General features: G+C 32.8%; 1 protein-coding gene across 6 annotated transcripts in view; it reads left to right on the forward strand.

The window, feature by feature from the left end:
• Nucleotides 1-26,540, forward strand: part of CSMD3 (CUB and Sushi multiple domains 3) — a 1,223,593-nt gene that overhangs the window by 348,198 nt on the left and 848,855 nt on the right. For all 6 annotated transcript variants that reach the window (XM_021090582.1, XM_021090583.1, XM_021090584.1 and 3 more), the window contains one exon: nt 786-993. In XM_021090582.1, the coding sequence (XP_020946241.1) occupies nt 786-993 (208 nt within the window). The remainder of the gene's footprint in view (nt 1-785; nt 994-26,540) is intronic.

Consider the following 26,540-nt stretch of genomic DNA (forward strand, 5'->3'; position numbering starts at 1 on the left):
AAAAAAAGTATGATTACTTAGAAATAGGAGGTTGTAAGCCACCTGTAGTATGATAAGTAGATAGTTTCTACTGACCTTGCATTAAAGTCATTGCATTTATAATATTGTGTATACATATATGATATGAATACCTAGAAAAATATATTTATGTTGTTTGATGGAGTCATAGGAAATATGTTACAGAAGACATGTTACTAAACATATTACTGAAGTTACTACATTATTTCTCTTTAAGGTTTCCTATTATGTGATGTATTTTTTATTTAAATTACATTTCCACAAGCATTTTCAATAACTTTTGAAACTTGTCAATTAAAAAAACTATATTATATCTCTCTTAAATCATTTATTTGGTACATACCTACATTAAGGAAATAAAAGCAAAATTCAGCCGTACCATGAATATGCACAATGTGATTAACGATTTCCCATTGTAGACCTTCAAACTGATGTTTCTTTTGTTTTACTCAGTCAGCTAGTTAATGAAAATAAAATCTTGATTCTGTTATCCTGAGATTTAATTGGAGTGTAGATATTAACTTACTTTAATTGCTGTTTCAACCAACGGTTATAAAATTATCAAGATAGCATTTATATTTACATATGTTTAATTTTTTTTCATGGAATTCTAATTTTATTTAATCTCTGTTTATTTAATGTCTAATTTTATTTTATCTCTTAATATCACATTTGCCCTGTTGTTTTTATCCAATAGTATTAAAAGTTGATTTAATCAAGTTCTCTTAATTACTCATATCTGAACATCTCATCTTTGTTTTTAACAGCTGAAGATGCATGTGGAGGAACAATGAGAGGATCTAGTGGCATCATATCAAGCCCTAGTTTTCCTAATGAGTACCATAATAATGCTGATTGCACTTGGACCATTGTAGCAGAGCCTGGAGACACAATTTCACTCATATTTACTGATTTCCAAATGGAAGAAAAGTATGATTACTTAGAAATAGAAGGTTCTGAGCCACCTACAATATGGTAAGTAGATAGTTTCTATTACTATTGATATCATTGCTTGAGGCAAACTGGGAACACATAAAGAGAACAACTTTATGTGGACTTTTAAAGATTTTGATATTTAAAAGAACTTAAAGGGAAATTTAAGGAGTAGCTGTCAGAGCTGAGGGATATTTTTAGAGATAGGATAATGATATATAGACTATAATTTTGAAAGATGAAGCTTTCCACCAATATTTCTTTATCAATCAATGGAAAGTAATGTGATTTTATCAAAATTGGTGTAAGGAAAAAAAGAGTTGTTGCTGCAATTGCATTCTGTAGTGTGCCAGTTCCTACTTGGTGGTTCCTCTCAAATTAATTGAACAGTCTTGGAAGTAATTTGCCTTTGTTTTTGTAGATAGATACTTTATGTACCCTGTTACCTGAAGACAAAAATTAAACACTATGATCTGGATGGGATGAATATGGTCTGTTTCTTTAGACACTGAAGACATAGTCCCATGAAAACTGAAGAGTTTCAGAACATACTTTTAAGACATAATATTTCTTAGAAGAAAATATTTCTTTATGCTATTTTTAAAATGTGAATGCACTGATACCATTGAAGTATAAAATAAAATCGGTAATTGAGTGAAGAATGGTCAGATTGATGGAATGAAGACATAGGTAAATGGTGGATTTAAAGGGCTTTTTAGGGGTTCCCCAGTGGCCTAGTTATTAAAGATATGTTGCTGTCACTGCTGTGGTTTTGGTTTGATCCCTGGCCTGGAAACTTCTGAATGCCCTGGCATGGCCAAAACAAAACAAAACTAAGAACATAAAAAGTCTTTTCCCTTTGGTCATTCCTGTGGCCTGCAGAAGTTTCCAGGCCAGGGATTGCTGTAACTAGAGCCACAGCAGTGATAATGCTGGATCCTTAGCACACTGAGCCATGAAACTCCTAAAAGGGCCTTTAAGCCATATAAAAATTTGAGAAGAATAGTGGAGATATATTAAATGATTTTTATAAAAAATAATTATATAGAGAATTTCAAATTTTCAAATGATTCTTAATGAAGTGTAAATATTGATTTGAAGTAGGGCTTAATTTGCTGTAGGAAGATCTTAATATCTTAAGAGGTGATTGCTGTAATCCAAGAAAAAAATCATGGTAGCTTGGATTAGGATGGTATTGATGGAGATAAAGAGATAAAATGAGTTGAGAGATGTTTAGAAGGTATAATCATAAAGACTTCTGTAGTGAATTGAGAAATAATAAAGAAGGTGGTGTTCAAATATAACACCATTTCCTGACCTACATAAATTAGTAAAGGCAGGAGAGATACTCACTGGATTGGAAAATGTTGAAGGAAGGTCATGCTTAGAATGGGAATGCAATGACTAGTGAGAGTTGTTTTATTTATTTATTTATTTATTTTTTGTCTTTTTACCTTTTCTAGGGCCGTTCCCATGGCATATGGAGGTTCCCAGGCTAGGGGTCTAATCGGAGCTGTAGCCATGGGCCTACGCCAGAGCCACAGCAATGTGGGATCCAAGCCGCGTCTGTGACCTACACCACAGCTCATGGCAACGCCGGATCCCTAACCCACTGAACAAGGCCAGGGATCGAACCCACAATCTCCTGGTTCCTAGTCAGATCCGTTAACCACTGTGCCACAACGGGAACTCCGTAATAAGAGTTGTTTTAGATATATTTGGTTTGAAAGCTCTTTGAGAGATGGTATTAAAACATCTAAGAGACAAGGTTATCTATCTATGTGATTTAGGAGCTCTGAATAGAAATGTAACTAGTATGTAGTTGTTACTGATGGTAATTGAACCAAAAGACAAGAATAATATTGGCTAGACAGAGACATGAAAGAATGAGAAGACACCAGAGCATTAAGATTGAGTTGGAGCATCAACGACATATAAGGCCCTGGCTGAGGAGAATGATCCAGCAAAGGAGACTGAGATAGAGAGACAGGAGAAAAATCTAAGGTAATAAGCTATCACACAACCAAGAGAAGTGTGAAGAAGAAAGAGTAAGACAACATTGCATATTGCTGCTGAAAGGATACAAGGTAAATTTTGTTAACATAATACATTCATAGTTGGCTGGATTTCAGGTATTTCTATCAGTTTAATACATACTTTTTTAGATAAGACAAAATAGCACACTTAGAATTAGCAACTTTTTATTTTATTTTATTTTGTTAGTTTGTGTTTCTCTTTACCTTTTAGGCCCTTTGTACACAGGGCTATATAACTTTAACTCTTCCTGTGATAATTTCATGCCTGGATGCAATGAAACACAGAAGAATCCTGATTTAAAAATGTTACAAAATTCAAAATCTTTTGTTTCATAAATTGCTACTTTACAGTGTTACATATTTGAGTCATATGAAGGTGGATTATAATGCTGTGAAATTTTTTCAGTAATTTTATTTTTGGGTATACAAGCAATCCCATTAAAAATGGAAATTTTAAAAATTGCAACATATTTTACTATTAGAAGGAAATTACAAAACTGTTTCTTGGCACCTGTTCCTTTGTTACCACTGAACTCTAGAAACCAAATCTAACACATTTATTCTAGGGATTATAATATACTTATTCATAAAATTAAGTTTTCAGTTTAAGCATTTTTAGTAATAATTTGTTTCTCATCTATATGAACATATATTTGTATGTTTCCAAGTTTATACAACAATGAAGGTTATGCAATATAACTTCAGATCTAGAAATTGCGCCTCTCTCCATTTTCCCCTTAAATGACACTGGGCCACTTACTTATTTCTTTCTTTCTCAGGAAGGATATAGCAACTTAAAAATTGTTTTTACTGTCCTTCTAAACTAGTATTAGAGTGAATGTTTAGAAAGACTTGTTAAAATCCTGATTATAAAATATAAACACCAACCAGGTCATTCTGCACTTTTCAAGAAAATGATGCAAATGCTGAAACCGTATTTCTATAAATGCCAGTTTAAAGATACACAGTATAGGACTTCCATAGGCTCACAGCATAACTACTCAGTATTGCTTCTAAAGATACACAGTATCAATTAATTAATAACATTGTATGTGGTCAATTAAATATCAATGAAGAAACTTCCTTTTAATTGTTTTAGTTACAGAATTGATGCACAAAAGGATCTGTGAATAATTAAAATAAAACTTTAAATCTAACCTTGGCCCTCTAATCCCTTTAACTCTAATGTTCTCATATCTTTTTTAAAGACATGGTCATCAAAATGAGACATTTTATTTTGGGTGGCATTATTTTGATTCTTTATTTTGAGTATATATTGTTCATATAATATTTTCAGTCAATAATGAAATTGAAAAGATAAATGAGTGTAGGGGACATAGTCATATTCTTCTGATTAAAAATACACATGATTTCTTGACTTCAGGTCCTTCATTGAGTAACTGGGAACTTGGAACTGGCTGCTATGCATTGTAGTTTTGTCCTGGAAGTTTAGGCAGTGTGCTAAGATTTACTGTAGCCTGGCTTTGACTTTGGCGACAGAGACTAAGTCAGCCCAATAATTGTGTGGCATAGGGAATATTAAGTTAGCCAATGCATCTTTTGAAACTATATGTGCTAAGTCATTAAATTCTTGTGTACTACACAAATAGCAGCACCACTGCATGATCCAACAGAACGTAGTTGATCTACTCAGTCATTACTGGATGAAAAAATTTTATGAGGTCTGGTGCATGTTAGCTGATTCCATTGCCATGAAATGAAAAATGGCAAAGCATAAAGAACATTGAGTTCTAGTTTCAGTCTTGACTACTTACTGATAGATGAAACCAGGTAAGTTGTGTCACCTCGCTAGACCTCAGGTCCCTTACGTGTAACATTCAAGGCTTTTCTCAGCTCTGTTATTGTTTGGCATTAGGTGCTATGACAGGAAAAATGTGTTGCCTTATTTACAAAGCCTTGGAGGAGAGTTGGATTAGATATTCTTTAAATGTGTCTTCCAAACTTAAATCTGTTTGGATTCTTACTAGAAGTCTATTCATCTAGTGTTCACTCAGCAGTTACTTATTAGACACCTACTACATGGCAAATATTATTCTCAGAACATCATTGACCAAAGTGGCAGAGAGACTTGCTCTTGTAGAACTATCAGGGGAAAAAGAATATGAAGACAGTCAGTATAAATAAAGTCATAACACACTCTGTTTAGAGAGTGATAAGAAAGAACAGGTAGAGTAGGCTAAGAGAGATCAGGAGAGCAGTAGTGGGGTGATAGTTGTGTAGGTTACTTAATTGATAAGTTGATATTTGAACAAAGACTTGACAGAAGTAAAGTAATTTGCTAAATGATGAGTATTCAAGGTAGAAGTGACATCCAGAGCAAAATATATGATCTTAAATGAGCCTCATTGTGTTAAAGAAACAGCTAGAGTCATTGTGATTACACAATTATTGCCATGAGTGAAAGTAGTTGAAACTAAAGAGAATTAATAGAGCCCAGATAAAAACCTATATTGGACTTTTAGATGAAATGTGAAGTCTTTGAAAGTTTTGAGCCAAGTAGTTATTGGATTTATTTGTAAAATATTAAAGCTGTGGAAGAAACAATATGAAGGAAAAGTAGGAAAACATTATTTGTATTAATCTAGGTAAGATACTTTAATTATTAGAAGATGAAAATAACAGTGGAGGTGATGAGAAATTGTTAGGTTTTCAGGATAATTTAAGAGAATTACATGACTGATGAGATGTAAATTTCAAGAAAAAAAAAGGAGCTTTTTCTTTGGCTTTTAGCCTGAAAAACTGAGAGGATGAAATATCCATTAATTAACATTGGGAAGGCTGTTGATGAAACATTTCTGGGGAAATGATCCAGAGCTTAATTTTGGACATGTTAAGTTTGAGATGGCTAATAAACATTCTGATGAAGATTTCAAGGAGCAATTGGCTATACAAGTCTTAGTGCAGAACTAAAGGTGTGGGATAAAGACCTAAATTTAGAAGTCTAGCAGGGGAAGTGATTTTTTTTTAAGTTTTATTAAAGTATAGTTAATTTAAAAGGATGTGATAATTTCTGCTGTACAACAAAGTTACCCAGTTATACATATTCACATATCCATTCTCTCTGATTCTTTTCCTACACAGATTATTACAGAATACTAGGTAGAGTTCTCTGTGCTATATAGCAGGTCCCCATTGGCCAGTTGTTCCACATATCTTGGTGTACATATGCCAATCCCAAACCCCCAATCCATCCCTCTCACTCCCCAACTTTCTGCTTTGGTAACCATAAGTTTTTCAGTCTGTGAATCTGTTTCTGTCCCGCAAATAAGTTCATTTGTATATTTTTAAAAAAGAGTCCACATATAGGTGATATCATATGATGTTTTTCTCTCACTGTCTAACTTCACTTAGTACGATAGGTTCTAGGTCCTTCCATGTTGCCACAAATGGCATTATTTCATTCTTTTTTAAGGTTGAGTAATATTCCATTGTACATATGTACTACATCTTCTTTATCTGTTTCTCTGTTGATGGACATTTAGGTTACTTCCATGTCTTGGCTATTGTAAATAGTCCTGCAGTGAACATTGTAGTGCATATATCTTTTTGAATTATGGTTTTCTCAGAATAGATGCCCAGGAGTGGGATCTTTGGATGGTATGGTACTTCTATTTTTAGTTTATTGCAGAGACTCCATATTGTTTTCCATAGTGGTTGCACCAATATACATTCCCACCCTCTCCAACATTTAATTGTAGACTTTTTTATGATGGCTATTCTGGCTGGTATAAGGTGATACCTCATAGTAGTTCTGATTTACATTTATCTAATAATTAGTGATGTAGAGCATCGTTTCATGTGTTTTGTGGCCATCTGATTGTCTTTGGAGAAATGTATGTTTAGATCTTCTGCCCATTTTTTGATGGGTTGTTTGTTTTTTTGATATTGAGCTTCAGGAGGTGTTCATATATTTTGGAGTTTAATCCCTTGTCAGTTGCTTCATTTGCAAAGATTTTCTCCTATTTTGTGGTTTGTCTTTTTGTTTTGTTTATGGTTTCCTTTACTGTGCAAAAATTTTTAAGTTTAATTAGGTCCCATTTGTTTATTTTTGTTTTTATTGTCATTAGGAGGTAGATCTGAGAAGATATTGCTGCTGTTTATGTCAGAAAGTGTTCGGCCTCTGTTTTCCCCTAAGAGTTTTATAGTATCTGGTCTTACATTTAGGTCTTTAATCCATTTTGCATTTATTTTTGTGTAAGATGTTAGAAAATGTTCTAATTTCATTCTTGTGCATGTAGCTGTCCAGTTTTCCCAGTACAATTTACAGAAGAGACTTTCTTTTCTCCATTGTATCTTCTTGCCTTCTTTGTCATAGATTAGTTGACCATAGATGTTTGGGTTTATTTCTGGGCTTTCTATCCTGTTCCCCTAATTTATACTTCTGTCTTTGTGCCAGTACCATACTGTTTTGATCACTGTAGCTTTGTAGTATAGTCTGAAGCCAGGATTCCTGATTCCTCCAGCTCAATTTTTCTTTCTCAGGATTACTTTGGTTATCTAAGGACTTTTGTGTTTCCAAGCAAATTTTAAAATATTTTGTTGTGGTTCTGTAAAAAAAAATGCCATCGGTAATTTGATAGGGATTGCATTGACTCTGCAGATTGTCTTGGGTAATATAGTAATTTTGACAATATTGATTCTACCAATCCAAGAGATATCTTTCTATTTGTTTGTGTTATCTTTGATTTCTTTCATCAACACCTTGTAAGATTCCTTTCCCTTGTTAGGGAAGTTTTTGGCTATTACCTCTTCAGATATTTTCTCTGGCTCTTTCTCTCTATCTTCTTCTGACACCCCTATGATGCAAATATTGGTGTGTTTAAGATTGTCCCAGAGTTCTCTTAGCCCTCCTCATTTCTTTTCATTCTTTTTCCTTTATTCATTTCCACATCAGTGATTTCTATGAGTCTGTCTTCCACCTCACTTATTTGTTCTTCTGCATCTTGTAATCTGCTATTGGTTCCTTCTAGAGAATTTTTTATTTTGGTTATTAAATTTTGGATCTATACTTATTTATTAATCTTTAAATCTTCTAATTCTTTGTTCAATTTTTCTTCTAACTTATCAATCTTTGTCTCCAGTTCTTTTTTCCAGTATTGAGGATCACCTTTACTATCATTATTCGAAAGTCTTTTTTATGGAGGCTGCTAATCTCATGTTCACTTTGTTGTTTTTCTGGGGTTTTATTTAGTTTCCTCATACGGCTTATATTCCTGACTTTTCATTTTGCATAGCTTTTCGTCTGGTCTCCTTTTTGCAGACTAGAGGGTTGTAGCCTCTCTCGTTTCTGGTGTCTTCTCCTTGTTTGTGAAGTTGATACAGGGGTTTGTTACAGGCTTCCTGATTGAAGGCACTGGTGCCTGCCCACTGGTAGATGGAGTTAAGCCTTGTCCCTCTGATGGGTGGGGTTTTGTCTCTGGGTATGATTAGTGGTAACTGTGTGCCTAGGAGGAATTTAGGGAGTCTGTTTGCTGATGGGTGAGGCAAACCATGAAAACGAAGATTAAAAAGTCATGTGAGAGACTACTCTCTGCCAGGGATTATGAGGAGTTTAATCAATTTGGAATCACTGCATATGGAAATAAAAGAGAAAAGGCTTGTTATCATGGGCTAGAACCAAGAGGAATGAGTGATTGAATATCACACTGAATGTCACAGTAATAAAGAATTCTCTAATATTATAGTTTTTTAGGTTGGTTGATAGTAAAATTATATAAGTAATAATACAAAGATCAGGAAGATAACTCTAATATATTTGAACCAGAAGGGGAATGAGTTCATTTGTAAGATGTAGAGTTGAGGGTTAGGCAGGATTTCCACAGAACATGTCCCCCCACCAGAAGATGGAAATATGTAACATAATTATGACAGATAGAATTAGGTGGGAAGAATTTTGAAGCCATAAAAAATGAAATATTGGATAAAGTCATGAATTAACATGGTTTTAAAAATCAGAATGTTAGTGAAAACATTCAAATCATAAAACAGAAAAACCCATTTAAATTAATTTTATTAAAATTAAGAATACAAGAAAGTATATTGTATTTTATGTTTAAATTATTTATGCACATTTAAAGATAATGCTAAATTTTATATTTGAGCTGATAAAATTTTCCATTGTAGGCTAACTCCCATCTAAAGCTAGTTCCTCCAATTGTACACTAGGTCTTGACCTTTCTCACCTTCTGTAATTTTCTTAGTTCTATTCTACACATCAATTTTTGCTCCTTGATCAATCACTCTTTAACTAGATGTAATTTGGTTTGTCCCATCATTTCTTTAGAACTGCCTTTTGCAAAGAGACCAGTGGTATTCCTACATAAATACTTATTGTACTTGATTTATTTGCGATATTCGAATGAACATTTCCTCTTCAGGAACATCCACATCCATCTCCTTTGTAATCGTGAAATTGTTTTTTCTACCTTTTCTTATTATTCACTGACTCTATCTTTTCAAAATAATTTTTGAGTGGAGGTGTTTTTTTTTTCCTTTATATTTTCTGTGTGTTCTGGCATATGCATAGCATTTATCTGTTTTTTTTTTTTTAATTTCTGTTCACTCTATTTTGTAATTTGCACAAATTTCCATGTTTTCAGTGAATTTAAGATTGCAGTTTTTTCTGTTGTAAATGATTGTTGGTGGTCTTACTTTGTTTCTATTTGTATATGTATTATTACTAAAATAACAGAATTTTAACCAGAGGATGGATCTCAGGTTATACAGAATGTCTGGAACTGTACATTGCATGTCTAAGATATATGGTATACATTTCTGGAATGAAGAAATTGTTTTTGGCCTTTATAAAAAGGATATCAGTTGGCCATCTGTTTTTTACCTCTTTTTCTCAATGATTATACTTGATTTGATTGAAGCTGTATGCATTACTTTGGGTTGGGTTGGACTGTAAAAGAAACTTAAAAAATACCAGCAGGCTTGAATGAGATGCAAATTTTTAAAATGTAAATATGGACATAGATGTACAAGACATTTTTGGAACCCCCTGGTATCATACACTCAAGGTCCTCTTATATCATCGCTCTATTTGTAGGTGGCCTTCATTCCAAAGATCATATAATATTCAAACTATATCCACTTAGTTTACAGTCCAGACAGTAGGAAGAAGGGGTAAAGGAAGGAGTAAAGGATACCCATCAACTCTCTCTTAATCAAGATTCTGATTGCTACCTCATATTTTGTATTGCATTTTCTACTACTTCAGCTTATGCTTGTTGGCCAAATTTTTCTTACATGGCCACTTGACTGTAAGGATACAGAGAAATGTAGCTCTTATTCTAGGTGAACTTTGCTCATCTAAAATCATATCATTACAAAAGAAAAGGAGAAATATTAGGATACAACTAAAAAAAAAAAAACCACACAGTTTTTACTGATGCAGTCCCTCCAGAGAAAATATGTACCCATTAGTGTTTTACATATAATTATGTGTATGTCCATACTGATATATACTGATACAGATATGTACCTATGTGTGTGTGTGTGTGTATATATGTTATATACACATTCATAGGTACAGATAAACACACACATACCAATGTGTATCTTTCACATATATGAAATATATATTACATATATGCTAACAGTCCAAATTTAGCAGTATTTCTTACTTGGTGTTTTTGTAATCTACATCAAAATTTTCTGTGGTATTTGTTAAATTTCAGATTTCTGAGCTTCCACACAGATTACTGATTTAGATTCTATAGGCATGAAATCAATAAGTCTGCAAACTAGATGATTCCTGTACATTGCTATAACAATTAAAGGAATAAGTTTGGTTTTATCAATATTGTAACATTGTTATATATAATTGTTCTATGGGCTGTCTCACAAGAGTTGAAATATTTCTTACCATTCAAAAAGCTAGAAGTCAATTAACATGATTTATCAAATTAATTATGCTAATTTTATAATATATACACATACATACAGTATAAATTTGTGTAATGCGTAGCACAAAGATTGCCAATGAATCAACAATTTTCTAGCTAAATAATTTAATTAGAGATGACTGGCTATAATCCTTATTTGGTAGAAGTAAATCATTCAGATACTAATCTTATCAAACAGGTGCTCCTTCTTATTACCTAACTTCTAACAATTATTATAAGTAAAACATGCAGTGAAGCTATGTTTCTGAATATTATTGCTTATCTATAGTAGTAAAGTTCTTTGATCTTATGATTCTATAATTTGGAATTTTTTGTTGTGATAATATTTAACATGAGATCTACCTTATTAACAAAATTTTAAGAGTACAATACAGTAATACAGTGTTGTTAACTCTGTGGACAATGTTGTACAGTGGATCTCTTGAGCTTATCCATCTCGTATAACTGAAACTTTAAACACAATGAATAGCAACTCCCCATTTTCCCTTTCCTTCATGTGCTGGCAAATCCCATTATACTCTCTGTTTCTATGTGTCTGACTATATCAGATACTTTGCATAAGTGGCATAATGTGGCATTTGTCCTTCGTGGCTGGCTTATTTCACTTAGCATAATGTCTTCAAGTTTTATCCATGTTGTCAAATACAGCAGGATTTTCTTCTTTTCTAAGGCTGAATAGTATTTTTTTTTTATGTATATGCTACATTTTCCTTATCCATTCTCCCATCATGGTTGCCTCCTCTATAAAATTAAATAGGATAATCATAAAATGTTAAGGGCCAGAGGGATTTTAAGGATCCAGCTGGCCCATTTTCCCCTTTGAGGAAAATGAGTCTTGAGGCTCATTGTTTCTGTGTATGTTGAAAATACAGGTTGAGAATTGAGATCTCCTAATACTTGCTGCAATGTACCCTTTGATAAAATTACTTCTTGTTATGTGTATAACCAGTACTTTCTTACAAAAACATACTGTATTCCAGTAAGACCTTTTAGAAACCTGAAACTTTGACATATGAGTAGCTCAGTATGGATTAATGTTTTTAAGCATAGCCTGAAGTTTCTATTGAAGATTAGATTGATGCTTAAATATGTTTTATTCAAAGAGTTAGAAATTCTCCTAGATATCTGAGAATGTCTCATGTGGTTAATTTACCATTTTTAGTACATTTAAAAATATTTTCTTAGCCTTAAGGAAATCTTGTTTTGCAGTGTAGCAAGAAGAGTTAGCAATGTATGTAAATCTTGCTCATTTGTTGAAAAAAGTATTTCGTGAAAGATGAAACCAGAATTAATGCAAATATTGGGTGTCTACCAAGAGAAATGTTTTCAAAGGTTTCTAACCAGACCACTTCCATTAAAATGCAAAATATTTTGTTTCTGATTTTCTAAGGTGCAATATATTAATTATTAGATGTATCTAACATATTTGATATAAAACTAATTATATACAGAACATAAATTTCACATATGCATATTATGAATATAGTTTTTATGACAAATTTGATTATCCTTCTAATTATTAGTGTGTACACTAATTAATTATTACTAGTGATTTTTTATATCATTAAAAACCAGACCTTAAGTTTGCTGTTGCACTTTTATTAAATAAACTGCTTTTTAAAAAATTTTCAATTTATTTATTTTTATTTTTTATTTTTTCCTGCTGTACAGCATGGGGATCAAGTTATTCTTATATGTGTACATTTTTTTACCCCACCCTTTGTTCTGTTGCAATATGAGTATCTAGACGTAGTTCTCAATGCTACTCAGCAGGATCTCCTTGTAAATCTATTCTAAGTTGTATCTGATGACCCTAAGCTCCAGATCCCTCCCACTCCCTCCCTCTCCCATCAGGCAGCCACAAGTCTATTCCCCAAGTCCACAATTTTCTTTTCTGTGGAGATGTTCATTTGTGCTGGATATTAGATTCCAGTTATAAGTGATATCATATGAAATTTTCTTTATCTTTCTGATTCATTTCACTCAGGATGAGAATCTCTTGTTCCACCCATGTTGCTGCAAATGGCATTATGCCATTCTTTTTTATGGCTGAGTAGTATTCCATTGTGTATTATACCACATCTTCCGAATCCAATCATCTGTTGATGGACATTTGGGTTGTTTCCATGTCCTGGCTATTGTGAATAGTGCTGCAATGAACATGCGGGTGCATGTGTCTCTTTTAAGTAGAGTTTTGTCCAGATAGATGCCCAAGAGTGGGATTGTGGAGTCATATGGAAGTTCTATGTATAGATTTCTAAGGTATCCCTAAACTGTTCTCCATAGTGGCTGTACCAGTAAACTGCATTTTTAATGCAAGTGAGGAAGTAAAGTAATACTACTTCTGTTTTTAAAAGAAACTCATTTACCTATGTAAAATATTTTAATTATGGAAATGCACTCATCAGGAATATATTTCAACTTCAAAGGGAAAAAAAGATGTCATATCTGATTGCCTTTTTTAATCTTGTATGATCTTTCATAAAGACTGTGAAACTGTACAAATATCTAATGTTAAACCAAAGCTCTAGTATATGAAATATATGACTAACTTTATGATTTTATTTAATCTGTAAAAGTCAGACACAACTAATTTGTCACTATTATCCATGAGAAAGTCCCAAATGAAACTTTTCATAATGCCTTGCTCTCCTCACTTCATCTCTAATAAAATATTTTCTAGAATGTTACCTAGATGAGCATTACCTGGAGCCACTATGGCTAAGAAACTCTGCTGTTCTTGCTTACTCTCTTTATCTGTTCTTTTTTTAATTTCATCAGAAAGTTTAGTGCTTGTTTTATTCATTTTTATGCAATTTATTGGAAATTATCCTTAGCCAGGGGGAGACAAGGAGACACCACCACTTTTTTTTGGGGGGGGAGCCTCACCTGTGGCATATGAAATTTCCCAGGGTAGGAGTGGAGTATCCCCCAAATATTGTGTTTTTTTAATGAACTTTAAGAATATATTATATATGTTCATTTTAATGGGACTTTTTCTGAATGATTTTGTTCTAGTTAAATAAAGTAGAATTGTAATTCCTGGTTTAGTATTGCTTTTATAAGTCACCTTCTATAATTTTCTTCCATTTATAACATGATAATTTTCATAAAACAGCTGATACCTAACTTGATTAATTCCACTTATATAAAAAAAATGGTGTCGTGTCCTTCAGAGACTCTTACAGGCAAATTTTTATCCCCAAAGTACTTTTATACCATAGATTCCAAAATAATAATTAGTAAATTCACATAGAATTACTTATACTTACATATCAACTATAGCATAAAAGTGAAGCATTAAAACCTATTTTGATTCACTTTTGCTGATTGAGCAGTGAAAGACTTTATAAGTCATACTTTTATGCAGTGCCTCTCTCTGTTTCAGTGGCTGATGTTTTTGCTGAAGAGTCATTTTCTGTTCAACATATCTTAAATTCACATATATGGCCAGGAGTCATAATGATTCAAAAGGTATGCACACACACACACACACATATATACATATGCATGTATTTTGTCTTTTAAGGGCCATATCTGTAGCACATGGAGGTACCCAGGCTAGGGGTCAAATCAGAGCTTCGGCTGCTGGCCTAAGCCACAGCAACAAGGAATCTGAGCCATGTCTGTGACCTGCACCACGGCCCATGGCAACGCCAGATCCTTAACCCACTGAGTGAGGCCAGGGATTGAACCCACGTCCTCATGGATACTAATCAGGTTCGTTAACCACTGAACCGCAATGGGAACTCCAGAAAGGTAAATATTTTCTTTTTCTTTTTTGATTTGTTTGTTTCCTGGAATAAGTTGGGACGGTAGAGAGAATGAATCTTAAAAACTGATACAAATTTTTTAATTCAAGAGAAATTGTCTGCAGATCGGAGACACTTGGGAGAAGCTACAAGGTCAAATTACAAAGGATATAAAAAAAAGAAGGCATGGATACTTAACCCATAAAAGCTCTATACCCCAGTAAAACCAGATAGGTTTAATAAATATTCAACATCTCCCTTATTTGAAAATAATAGGTATTTTACAAATTTTTATTGAAGTGTAATTGATTTACAAAATTGTGTTAAAGGTGTACAGCAGAGTTTTTTTTCAGATTATTTTCCTTTATAGGTTATTCCAAGATATTGATTGTAGTTCCCTGTGCTATACAGTAAGTTCTAGTAGTTTATTTTATGTATAGTAGTGTGATCTTTTATCCCAAACTTCTAATTTATCCATACCCCCTTTCCCCTTTGGTAACCATAAAATTGTTTTCTATGTCTTTGAGTCTGTTTCTGTTTTGTAAATAGGTTCATTTGTATCATTACTTTAGCATCCACACATAAGTGATATCATATGATATCTGTATCTCTCTCTGACTTTCTTCACTCAGTATGATATTCTCTAGGTTTGTCCATGTTGCTACAAGTAGTATTAGTTCATTCTTTCTCATGCCTAAGTAATATTCCTGTGTGTGTGTGTGTGTGTGTGTAAGAAATGAGAAAACAAACAAAAAACCTCTTTTTTTTGTACCAATACCATGCTGTCTTGATTACTGTAGCTTTGTAATATTGTCTGAAGTCTAGGAGGGTTAGGGCTCCACCTTTGTTCTTTTTCCTCAGGACTGCATTGGCAGTTCTGGGTCTTTTGTGGTTCTGTATACATTTTAGGATTCTTTGTTCTTACTCTGTGAAAACTGTCATGGGTAATTTGACAGGGATTTCATTAAATCTGTAGATTGCTTTGGATAGTATGGCCATTTTAACAATATTGATTCTTCCAATCCAAGAATACAGGATATATTCATATTTCTTTAAATCATATTCAGTTTCCTTGATCAGTGCTTTATAGTTCTCAGCATGTAAATCTTGTGTCCTGCTACCTTGCTGAATTCCTTAATCAGTTGTAATGGTATTCCTCTGGAGTCTTTAGGGTTTTCTACATGCAGTTATCATGTCATTTGCAAATAATGACAATTTTATGTCTTCCCTTCCAGTTGGGATACCTTTTATTTCTTTTTCTCATCTGATTATTGTGGCTAGGACTATGTTGAACAGAAGTGAGAATGGGCATCTTTCTCTTGTTCCAGATTTGAGCAGGAAGTATTAAGCTTTTCATAATTGAGTATTATGTTGGCTGTGGATTTGTCATAAATAGCTTTGCTATATTGAGCTGTGTTTCCTCTATACCTACTTTGGTTAGAGTTTTTATCATGAATAGATGTTGAATTTGCTCAAATGTTTTTTATACACCTATTGAGATGATCATGTGGTTTTTGTCTTTCCTTTTGTTGATGTGGTATATTACATTGATTACTATATGTTGAACCATCCTTTTGACATTGGGATGAATCCAACCTGATTATGGTGTATAATCCTTTTTATGTGTTGTTAGATTTAATTTTCTAATATTTTGTTGAGGATTTTTGTATCTCAACAATTGTTGTATCTGTAATTTTCTTTTTTGATAGTGTCATTGTCTTGGTATCAGGGTGATGATGGCTTCATAGAATGACTTTAAGAGTGTTCCCTCATCTTCAATCTTTTGGAATAGTGTGAGAACTTTTATTTGCAGGGAGATTTTTTTAAAATTACAGATTATATTTCACTTCTAGTAATTGGTCTGTTCCAATTATTTATTTCTTATTGATTTTGTTTTAGTGGGCTGTATGTTTCTAGAAATGTCCATTTCTTCTAGGTTATCTGATTTGTTGATGTAAAAATTCAGTATATCCGGTTATGATTTCTTGTGTTTCTATGGTGTTGGTAGTATTTCTTATTTTGTTTATTTGGGTCCTCTCACTTTTATTCTTGGTTAGCCTGGCCAGAAGTTGTCAATTTTGTTTATCCTTTCAAAGAATCAGCTCCTAGCTTTATTGATTTTTTTTCTATTGTTTTCTTAATGTCTCTTTCATTGACAAGGATTTTTAATATTATAAAAATATTTATTATTTATTATAATCTTTATTATTTCCTGATCTTCATTATTTCCTTCCTCCTGCTGATTTTAGGTTTTGTTTGTTGTTTTTCTAATTCTTTTAGGTGGTAGGTTAGGCTGTTTATTTGAGGTTTTTCTTGAGGAAGGCATGTATCACTATGAACTTCCCTCTAAGGATTGCTTTTGCTGCACCCCACAGGTTTGGTATATTTGTGTTTTCATTTTCATTTTTCTCAAGGTACTTTTGATTTCCTCTTTTATTTTATCCTTAACCCATTGTTTTTTGTTGTTGTTGTTTTTTGGTTTGTTGGTTTGTTTGTTTTGGTTTGGTTTGGTTTGGTTTTTTTTTTTCTTTTTCGTTGCCTGTTGTTTAGTCTCTATGTGATCTTTTTTTTTCTTGTTTTTCTTTCCATAGTTGATTTCTAATTTAATGCCTTTGTAGTCAGAAAACATGTTTGAAATAATTTATATCCTCTTAAATTTGCTGAAGCTTCCCTTCTAGCACATGGTGACAATGGGGCTTCTATGGTGGACCAAGGCTCCATTGTATGCACATTCTCAGTTGTGGACTTGACCACATTCCAAGCCCTTTAGGCTGTCTTGGCACAGCCTAACCAAATCCTCTCCCAGGTCTATATGCTGAAGCCCAAGTTTTAGCACACAGCCACTGCACACACCAACAGGTGCTCCTCATGGGTGGGGTGGTGCAGAAAGGTGGTCAGGACCGTCTTTGTTGGTCTCTGTGTCCTGTCTGCCTCAAGCCAGGTGTTTCACTTTCCTCTGAGCTATGAGGCTCCTTATCTGCTCCTATGGACCTCCCAACATGAGCAAGCATTTCCCCTTTCACAGCTTCCTCCTAGGGGTGCAAGTGGCTTCTTATTCCTCTTTCTCTGTTTTCCTTTTTGTCTGGTACAGTTATATGGTAAATTTTCTTGCAGCTTTAGTTCTGTGAGATCTTCTTCAAGAGTTCAGTGTCTATTCTGTGAGAACTGTTGCACATGTGGATGTATTTTTGATGCATTTACAGGAGGCGTTGAGTTCCATGCCTTTTATTCTTCCATCTTGACCTTCTCTCTTGGTATTTAAAAATTAATTTCCATTTATTATCTCTCATTAAGTAAAATATATTCAGGGGTTTATGTCCATATATTCAATAAGAAAATTATATGTTTGTTTTGCTTTATAGAAGATAACATGTCAGTATTCAATATATCATGAGCTTTTTTATCTAGATTATATAATTCATTTTCAGTCCCAAATTCTTTTGGGAAAATGAAAAATAATTGCTTTCTTCAGAACTTTTCTAGAAGAAAATAAGTCTTTATTTAGGATGCAGTGATTGATTAAAAATCACCTAAATCCCTTTTACTTAGCAGTGATTAGATGGGAATAAGAAAAAAGATTACTAAATTGTTCCAGAAATATTATGGCCACAAATAAGATAATATAAGAACAGAAAAAGAAGAAGAGGTAATGTTGAGTGAAAATAATTTATTGAGATGGGTTAGCAGAAATATCTAAAAAAGTTAATAGGATACCAAGAAATACCCCCAGGGAGTTAAGGAGAAGGCATGCTTAATTTATATTCAGTGTTAAGATATATCCTCAGCTGAGTTGAAATTTCATACCTAATCCCAGTTTTGTGGGGAAATTTTAAGCCATTGGAATCTGTTGCTATCAGCCTGAAACATGTACCCTGATGGTTAAATAGTAACTTGCTTATACCTAACATGTGATCCTAATGTGTATAGTATACAGAATTTCAAGGAAGGTTAAAAACCTGTCTGTCTTCTATTCAGGTTGTAAGTTTTATTTTTCTCCCTCTAAATCCTTGCCTTCTGGTGCACAATGTGTGTAATTTTTGAGGAAATAATATGCTTAAATCATGAGTGTCCTAGATGTAGGGGAAAAAAAGATAGAGATAAAGCTATTTGTCTTAAACCTAAATTATAAATTATCTGTGCAGCATTGCATAGGTCATGGATGCAGCTCAGACCCAGTATTGTGGCTGGGGTGTAGGCTGCAGCTGCAGCTCTGACTTGACTCCTAGCCCAGGAACTTGCATGTGTTGCAAGTGCAGCTATAAAAAGAAAAAAAAAATAAAGGATCTGTGATGGAAATGATTTTTATAATTTATATTTTTATAAGCATTATTTTCAATTGAATTGAGAGTTGATGAAAATCCTCAAAAAGATACTGATTCAAACTGGAAATTTAGTGATCAAAGAAAATTTAAGTCATACCTCCATTTTGCTGAAGAAGTACAGTAGAGTATCATTCAAAGAAAGAGTAGACAATGTCATATTTTAAAAATTAACATCTATTTTTTCAAGGTCTTTTTAAATGCCTAAATTCTTAGTAAGCATAAGTAACACCATTATATTTAGTAGTAATTCTTTGCTGAAGTTCAGTTAAGTTATAAATATTCATGACATATATTCTTAAAATTGATGTAATATATTAGAAATACACACATAAGCAAACATGCTAGTAATGTTTTTAAGATATAATTTGCCTTTGTCACAATATTTGTTTTTAGTAGAATTATTCTTTTCTAACACTTTTTTCTTCCACACATTCAGTTTAATCAGCCAATATAACCACATAGAATGATAAATTTCAAAACTTTATGGATTTCACTTTTTGAAATTATCTGCTTTTATAGAGGTTGATTGAAGTATTAAGAGAGGACAGGATATTACTAGGAATCATTTGGGTGCAGTTTAGTTCCAAGAATATTTTCAGAGTGAGAAAATGGATCTTGACAATCATAACAAAACTGAATCTATCTTGTTAGAGCGGAGTAACATTAACCAAACTCACACAAGATAGAATACTAATTTAGGTGAGATTATTAATTTCGGTTTCACTGCTTTCTCATCTTTATTCCCACTCTTACCTCCCATGCTGCTGTCACAGTAGCATTCCTTAAATTTCTTATAATATAACATAATTAAGGCCTTTGCATATACTGTTTATTCCATTTTCCTGAAATGTTCTACTCCTCCCTATTTTCCCTGTGGGATAATGCCTATTCCATGTGGGATAATGTGAAATCGTGTGTGAAACATTTGGAAATTGTAAAGAACTATAAAATTTAAAGAATTTTTCACTCAATTAAAAAAAAAGTTTGGTTATACAAAAACAAGGTAGTATGCTTTGGAAAATCTCCAAGAAAAATTGCTGTATAAACTGTATTTAAATCGCATAATCTGCAAAATTGGGAAAAAAAAACAAACAAACACTTGAAAGTTCTATACTCTCATTCTCATCCCTGCTTCATAAAGACATTTACTTATGTCTTTAAATTCTTTAAATTCTTGCTTTGTTTTAAGGGAACCAAAACTGGAAGTCATAGAAGGGATAGCTATGGATATGGTTCACATAAAAGCAAACTAACAAAATCAGTTCAGAACTCCATTTCACAGATTGACATTCAACAAATTGTCCCAAGCTGTATCAAAAGATTGGCAATGAGTGTTTATATTCTTTAGGTTAAAATAAAATATAGAACCTGTTTAAAAAAGCAAAACCCCAAAACTTGCTCTATGTCTTTCTTATCTAAAGTAGATAAAATCTTCCAGGTGTATTTCCACATTACTATCCACATCTTTCAACAGTCATCAGACTTTTCAATTACTTGTTAAATCACTCTATTCTTTGTTCAACATAATCTCCGTAAAAATGATGCCACATTTATTTACCTTAATAATCTAGGGCTGTACACGGAGCATATGATATGTTCCATGCTTATTAAATGAATGATTAAATGAATAAATAATACTTGGTTATTTTATGCACCAGAAAAATTGTGTCCCTATAACAACAAATTCTCTCCCTGAGCGTAGATGTTTATGGCAAGTCATAATTAACTATATGTTTGCTTAGTGAACACAGAATTAGATCAGAAGAAGGTGGTTATTAGTGTTAACACTCCTAAACTACAATAGCCAATTTTGGTCATTTCCAGAATGACGTTATTTGCCACAGGACTAGGAATGTCTACATCTATGGGCTTGTGGCCTGCATTGGGGTAACATGTAGCATTTGGGGGATTTCCATCCCTGCACTATCTATGTAAGCTGTAAACGTTATAAACTGCTAGATTAAGATTTTGCTTCCTAACTTTCATATTCCAGCCCTGTCTCATTAATATTTTTCACAGGTCTTGTTGACTGAAGTTTGAGTGTTTATTAACTCTTTACACACACATATAGACCATCACTTGCCTAGCAAAATTAATCTAGGAGAATCTTTGTTAAATACTATATGCTGAAAAGAAAAATTAGTCTTCATTAATTCAACAAACACATCAGACTTTGTGCTGGGAAATAGATGTATATTGGTTGACAAAATGTTTATCATTTCTGCTTTCATGGAGCTCATACTCTATTCCCTTCTCTACATACTTCATGGTATTTAAAGCTACTGAACCAATGCTAAAGATGCAGACATTCCTCAGGTTAAGAGTTGTATAGAATAATCCATTTGATTTTATCATCTAAATAATTCTTATTATTAATATTTTAATAATCTTCTTGATAGATTTACATTGGTTTGATACATTCTGGGACAACCTTTGCTTTATTTTTTCTCAAGTAAGTTACATTATACTTATAATTGTACTGCTAATTTTTTGCCTCACATTTAATTGTGTGAACACCCATAGTGTTGCGGTTTTAAGGCATTATTCTAGTATCTTCTGTTATGTAATCATGTAGAAATTCATCATTCTAAATAAAATAAAATGGAAAATTTAGAGTTTAATTATCTTTTAAGTAGCTATTGCATGTAAGTTATTCTAGAAGTTTATAATATCATAAAAAAGAAGAAAAAAATAAGAATATGCAACCTAATTTTGTATTTTGTATTATATATTTGGAGACATGGTATAGAAACCCTAAGTACAAGGTACAGGGTAGAAGTATTTATGGTTTCAGAAAATGAAGAAACATTCAGATTATGGTTATCAGGAAAGCTTCCACAGAAATGGTAGAACCTGAGCTGGGTGTTAAGGCTTGGTAGCCTTTTGGCTACTTCTCTGAAATTCCTGCTCACACAGTTTCCATTATGCCAAAATACCACTTCTTTGTTCCCACATTTAGTGGGTAGAATTGTTTCCCCCTTAAAAATATATTCAGACCTCAACCTCTTGCACCTGTAAATGTGACCTTATTTGGAAATAGGGTCTTTGCAGATATGTTCAAATACATCAGATTAGATTAGTGTGGGCCCTAATCCATTAACTCTGGTCCTTATTAGAAAAGCAAATTTTGGATATAGATACATAGGGAAGAAGGATATATCATGCTGAAGCAGAGAATGGAATGATGCATCTACAAGCCAAGGAATGAAAAGTACTGCCAGCGAGCAAAAGAAAGCTAAAAGGCAAGGTAGGATTCTTGCAATAATGTGAGGCAATAAAATTATGTTGTTTTAAGATAAATATTTTATTGCACTTTTTTATAGTATTCCTAGGCAATTAATAAGCTAACAATGATTTTCAGTAATCTGATTCTTCAGAGAACATTTAAATGTATAGCTAAGCCTTTCCATAAGATGCACAAAAGTTGTTCAAGAATTCAAGGAGAAATAACACTATGAAATAAAAATACAGTGTAACTTTTATTTCCATACTTCCATTACTTAAGATCAATGTGGGAGAAATGTCATTTAAATTTTTTTTTTTAAATTCTTACAACAGAGTACTGGAAAGTAGAAAAATAGGTTTTATTCATTTTCTCTAATTGCTTTAAAAATAGAAACAATGACATACAAATAATTTCTATTTTGAAGGTGAAATAGGATCATGAGTTTTTGTTGCATTAAATTTCACTTAATTGTAACCGAAGGAAATATATTGGTCTCTATTTTCTATGCCAGTCAAATTTGCCTTTTCTGGCTAGAAATCACACCTAGGGAAACGTTTTTTCTGTAAACTTGATGAAAAACATGTAATTTTTTCCTATTATTTTTATAATGAAAACATTCAATAGTAGCAGAGACTCTTTTGTACCTACAGAAGTAATGACTTGCTTATGTGAGTTTTTATTATATTTGTGAGTAATACTGTTGCTCATCTCAGTGCATTAAGGACTATTTTTAATTTCTCTTCTATTAGGTGGTGAGTTCCTCAACAAATAAAATTATTCATTCATATGTGTATTGCTTGTGCCTAGCTTAGTTAGTGCATGGTAGATGTATAATAAATGTTTGTGAGTTAAAATAATTATGATATTCACAACTTCGAATAGCCATGTCCATTCTAGGTGTAGTTTGTTTTAATGTAATTTTAAAATAATAAAAACCTTCAAAACTGTTCTTTGACATTACTCCATTAAGGAAGGCCTATGTAGTATAATTTAATTAAGTGTTCTGTCATGAAGCATTTAGTTTAGACTCTTCCCTATGTACACTTGAGTTGGTTGGCAGATGTCTTTTTCATTTAATAATTACCAAAGCCCATCTGATTGGCAGACGTGTGCCAAGACCACGTAGAGAGCTAAAGAAAAAGAACCAAACAAGACCCTTTATTTGCCCACAGGAGAGAGTACAGAGAAAAATTCCAACGAATGTGGCAGAGGTGATATGTAAGCCCAGAATGTCTCTATTTGGAAATGGTAGAATGTAGAAAAAAGAAAATATTTAAAAATACCAATACAGTTGATTTTATTTTTAAAACACTTTAAGATCTTACCTGTAGGGTTTGGAAGATAACCACCCCGGATTTCATTGCAACAGTACACTTAAACAAGAGTGTCTTATTGTAATTGATCAAGAAGTCAGAATATTTTATTAGAGAACTGAAGCAGTGGTTTTAGTGACTCAGTGATCTGCAAAAAAAGTAATTTTGAAGGGGAAAGTACTACTTAATTTTTACTTAAACAAAGACTTGGAGTATGTCCCTATAGTGTGTAGTTCATTAGTTCTATCATGTCTATATGATTTACCTTAAACTAAGTTTGTAAAAAAGATTAGTGTTCTATTTCTTTTTTTTTCTTTTTTCAACATTTTGTGTAATGATTTTTATTTTTTTCCATTATAGCTGATTTACAGTGTTCTGTCAATTTTCTACTATACAACATAGTGATCCAGTTACACATATGTGTATACATTCTTTTTTCTCACATTTGTAATACTCAAAGAATCTTCATTTTTCTTTAGCCAGTATATCCAATCCTTTAAATTTATTATGTTATTTCAATCTTTGTATAAATGTAAATTTTGGCAGCCTACTTATGTATTATATACAATGTATATATAATTATATATGTATATTATATATATAAATAAATACATGTTTACATGTGTAAACATTCTCTCTACTTAAGAAAATGAAACTAATTTGAAGAAAAGTCTAAGTTTAATACTAGGGAAAATGTTCTGGCCAGTATTTCATTACTGTTAGCAAGTTCATTGGGTATAAGATTACTTGGGGTGAAAATATAAATGTAGGTTTTATATTAATATAAGAATTTAAGTTTTGCCAATCTTATAATTTATTATGGATATATTTGCTAAAATATTTCTCATATATATTGAATAATGATATTTATTTTGAGAAATTTAAAACTGTTTTTACCATCTCCACCATATGTTTAACTTTTGGTTTTGAATGATAGTTTAAAATAAGAAATATTTTTAAAAGCTAAATGACAAAAATTACATTCACATATATTTTTTTCTGAGGCAGGCTGCTAAAAAGTTGTGATAACCTCTGCCCAAAGAAGTATTTCCATTAATCTAAAATATATACTGCCTGTGAAACAAAAGATTTTCTCACAGGCTTTGTTTATATAATCTTAGATATTTCATTGAGTAACAGGTACAAATTAGCAAATACTTTTTTTTTATCCCTTGATTCAGGAACTCTGACTTGGTTTCCTACATGCAGAGGTTTGGTTCTGAAAGTGTTCTGTGGACACTTCCTCTCTGACATTTATATGTAAATGCGATTCTTAGGAGGATTCTGTCCATCCCTACTCTTCAAATAGAATAAGAAAATGTGGTTTTAGCTAACTCACAGTACCTATTTTCAAAATAGCTTTTTGTCAAAGAGAAACAAAATAAAGTGAAGTATGGGCTTTATAATGAAGATTTCCACTTTCATTAACGCCAATATAGACATCTAAAAATTAACCACAGGAGTTCCTGTTGTGGCGCAGTGGTTAACGAATCCGACTAGGAGCCATGAGGTTGCGGGTTCGGTCCCTGCCCTTGCTCAGTGGGTTAACGATCCGGCGTTGCCGTGAGCTGTGGTGTAGGTCGCAGACACGGCTCGGATCCCGTGTTGCTGTGGCTCTGGCGTAGGCCGGTGGCTACAGCTCCGATTCGACCCCTAGCCTGGGAACCTCCATATGCCGCGGGAGCGGCCCAAGAAATAGCAACAACAACAAAGACAAAAAAAGACCAAAAAAAATAAATAAATAAAATAAAAAAATAAAATAAAAATTAACCACAAATAAGGGCATTAAACCCCTCACATTTATACAAAAGCAGAATGACTAAGATAAAGCTGAAACAAAGTCATGATATAATTTAAGGTTTATGTTCATATACTTTGATGAAAGGGAGGCTGAACTTGCATATGATTCACTTAGATTTTTTAAAATTTAAGAATATTTTAGGGCAAAAAACATATTTCATGTTTAATTTACTAAATTGAAATTATTTACACAGTGGAAGTTATGTACCAGGCAATGGATATTTACACAATTGATACCATAAAATAATACTTAATTTTTCTATTTTATGCCTAATTTGTCTTAGTGGGATCCGTGTGGCACGGGTGAAAAAAAAAGAGTATACACTATACCCCCCAACCAATGAATAGAGCTGTGCGGGTTATACAAAGTACAATTCCAGGAGTCTCCAGTTACATTAGAGCCCATGTAAATTTGTGTTGTACACAAAACAGCCTGTGTGGCTGTAAATGGTATCCCACCTCTGCATTGAATGTAATTTTCTTGCCGGGATGGTCTTCCCCTGCCCAGGCTATACTCATGTGAATAAAAGAGTTTTGAACTCAGTTATTTTTGATGAGTGAAGGAATTCCCTTTCCTAACTTCACACCCCTCTTCTTTCTTTTTGTCTCAGATATTACTTGCACATTTCACTCTAGAAACTCCAATTAGGACATCTCAGAAACCAAAGATATGACCTCATGCTGGAGACATACATTCTCACCGGTCTCTTCCATGTCAAAAATGTTATAATTCTCAAATTCACTCCCAAACACTAGTGGTTTCTGACTTCTGTTGTTGTTTACTCCAGGTAGTTCAGTTATCAGTTGACACATTCCTTGCCATTTCTTTCAAAATCATTTCTTTGTATTCTCAGTGACATTGCACTAGCCTCTTTTCACCTCTACCCTTTCTTGTGCAATGGAGGCATTTTTTTAAACTAGTTTCTCTGACTCTACTCTCTCATTCCTTTTGCGTCATAATGCTGCTCTGGACTTTTCCATATAACAAAACATTGGCCATATTGTTTTAATCATATTTTATGGTTCTGTTACCATCCTTTCATTTGGAATCCACTGCATATTCTTGTAACTGAGGATATGCTTTAATGAAATAAAATTTGGTCAAATTTCATTTATAAAAGTTATATCAAAAAGGCCACTTAAATATTTTAAAAATAAAAAAGCATTATTATATATAGCATATGCTAACTCTATCCTTAAATTCTTGGA

The sequence above is a fragment of the Sus scrofa genome, chromosome 4 (assembly GCF_000003025.6).
Source record: "Sus scrofa isolate TJ Tabasco breed Duroc chromosome 4, Sscrofa11.1, whole genome shotgun sequence".
In the NCBI taxonomy this organism is placed as follows: domain Eukaryota; kingdom Metazoa; phylum Chordata; class Mammalia; order Artiodactyla; family Suidae; genus Sus; species Sus scrofa.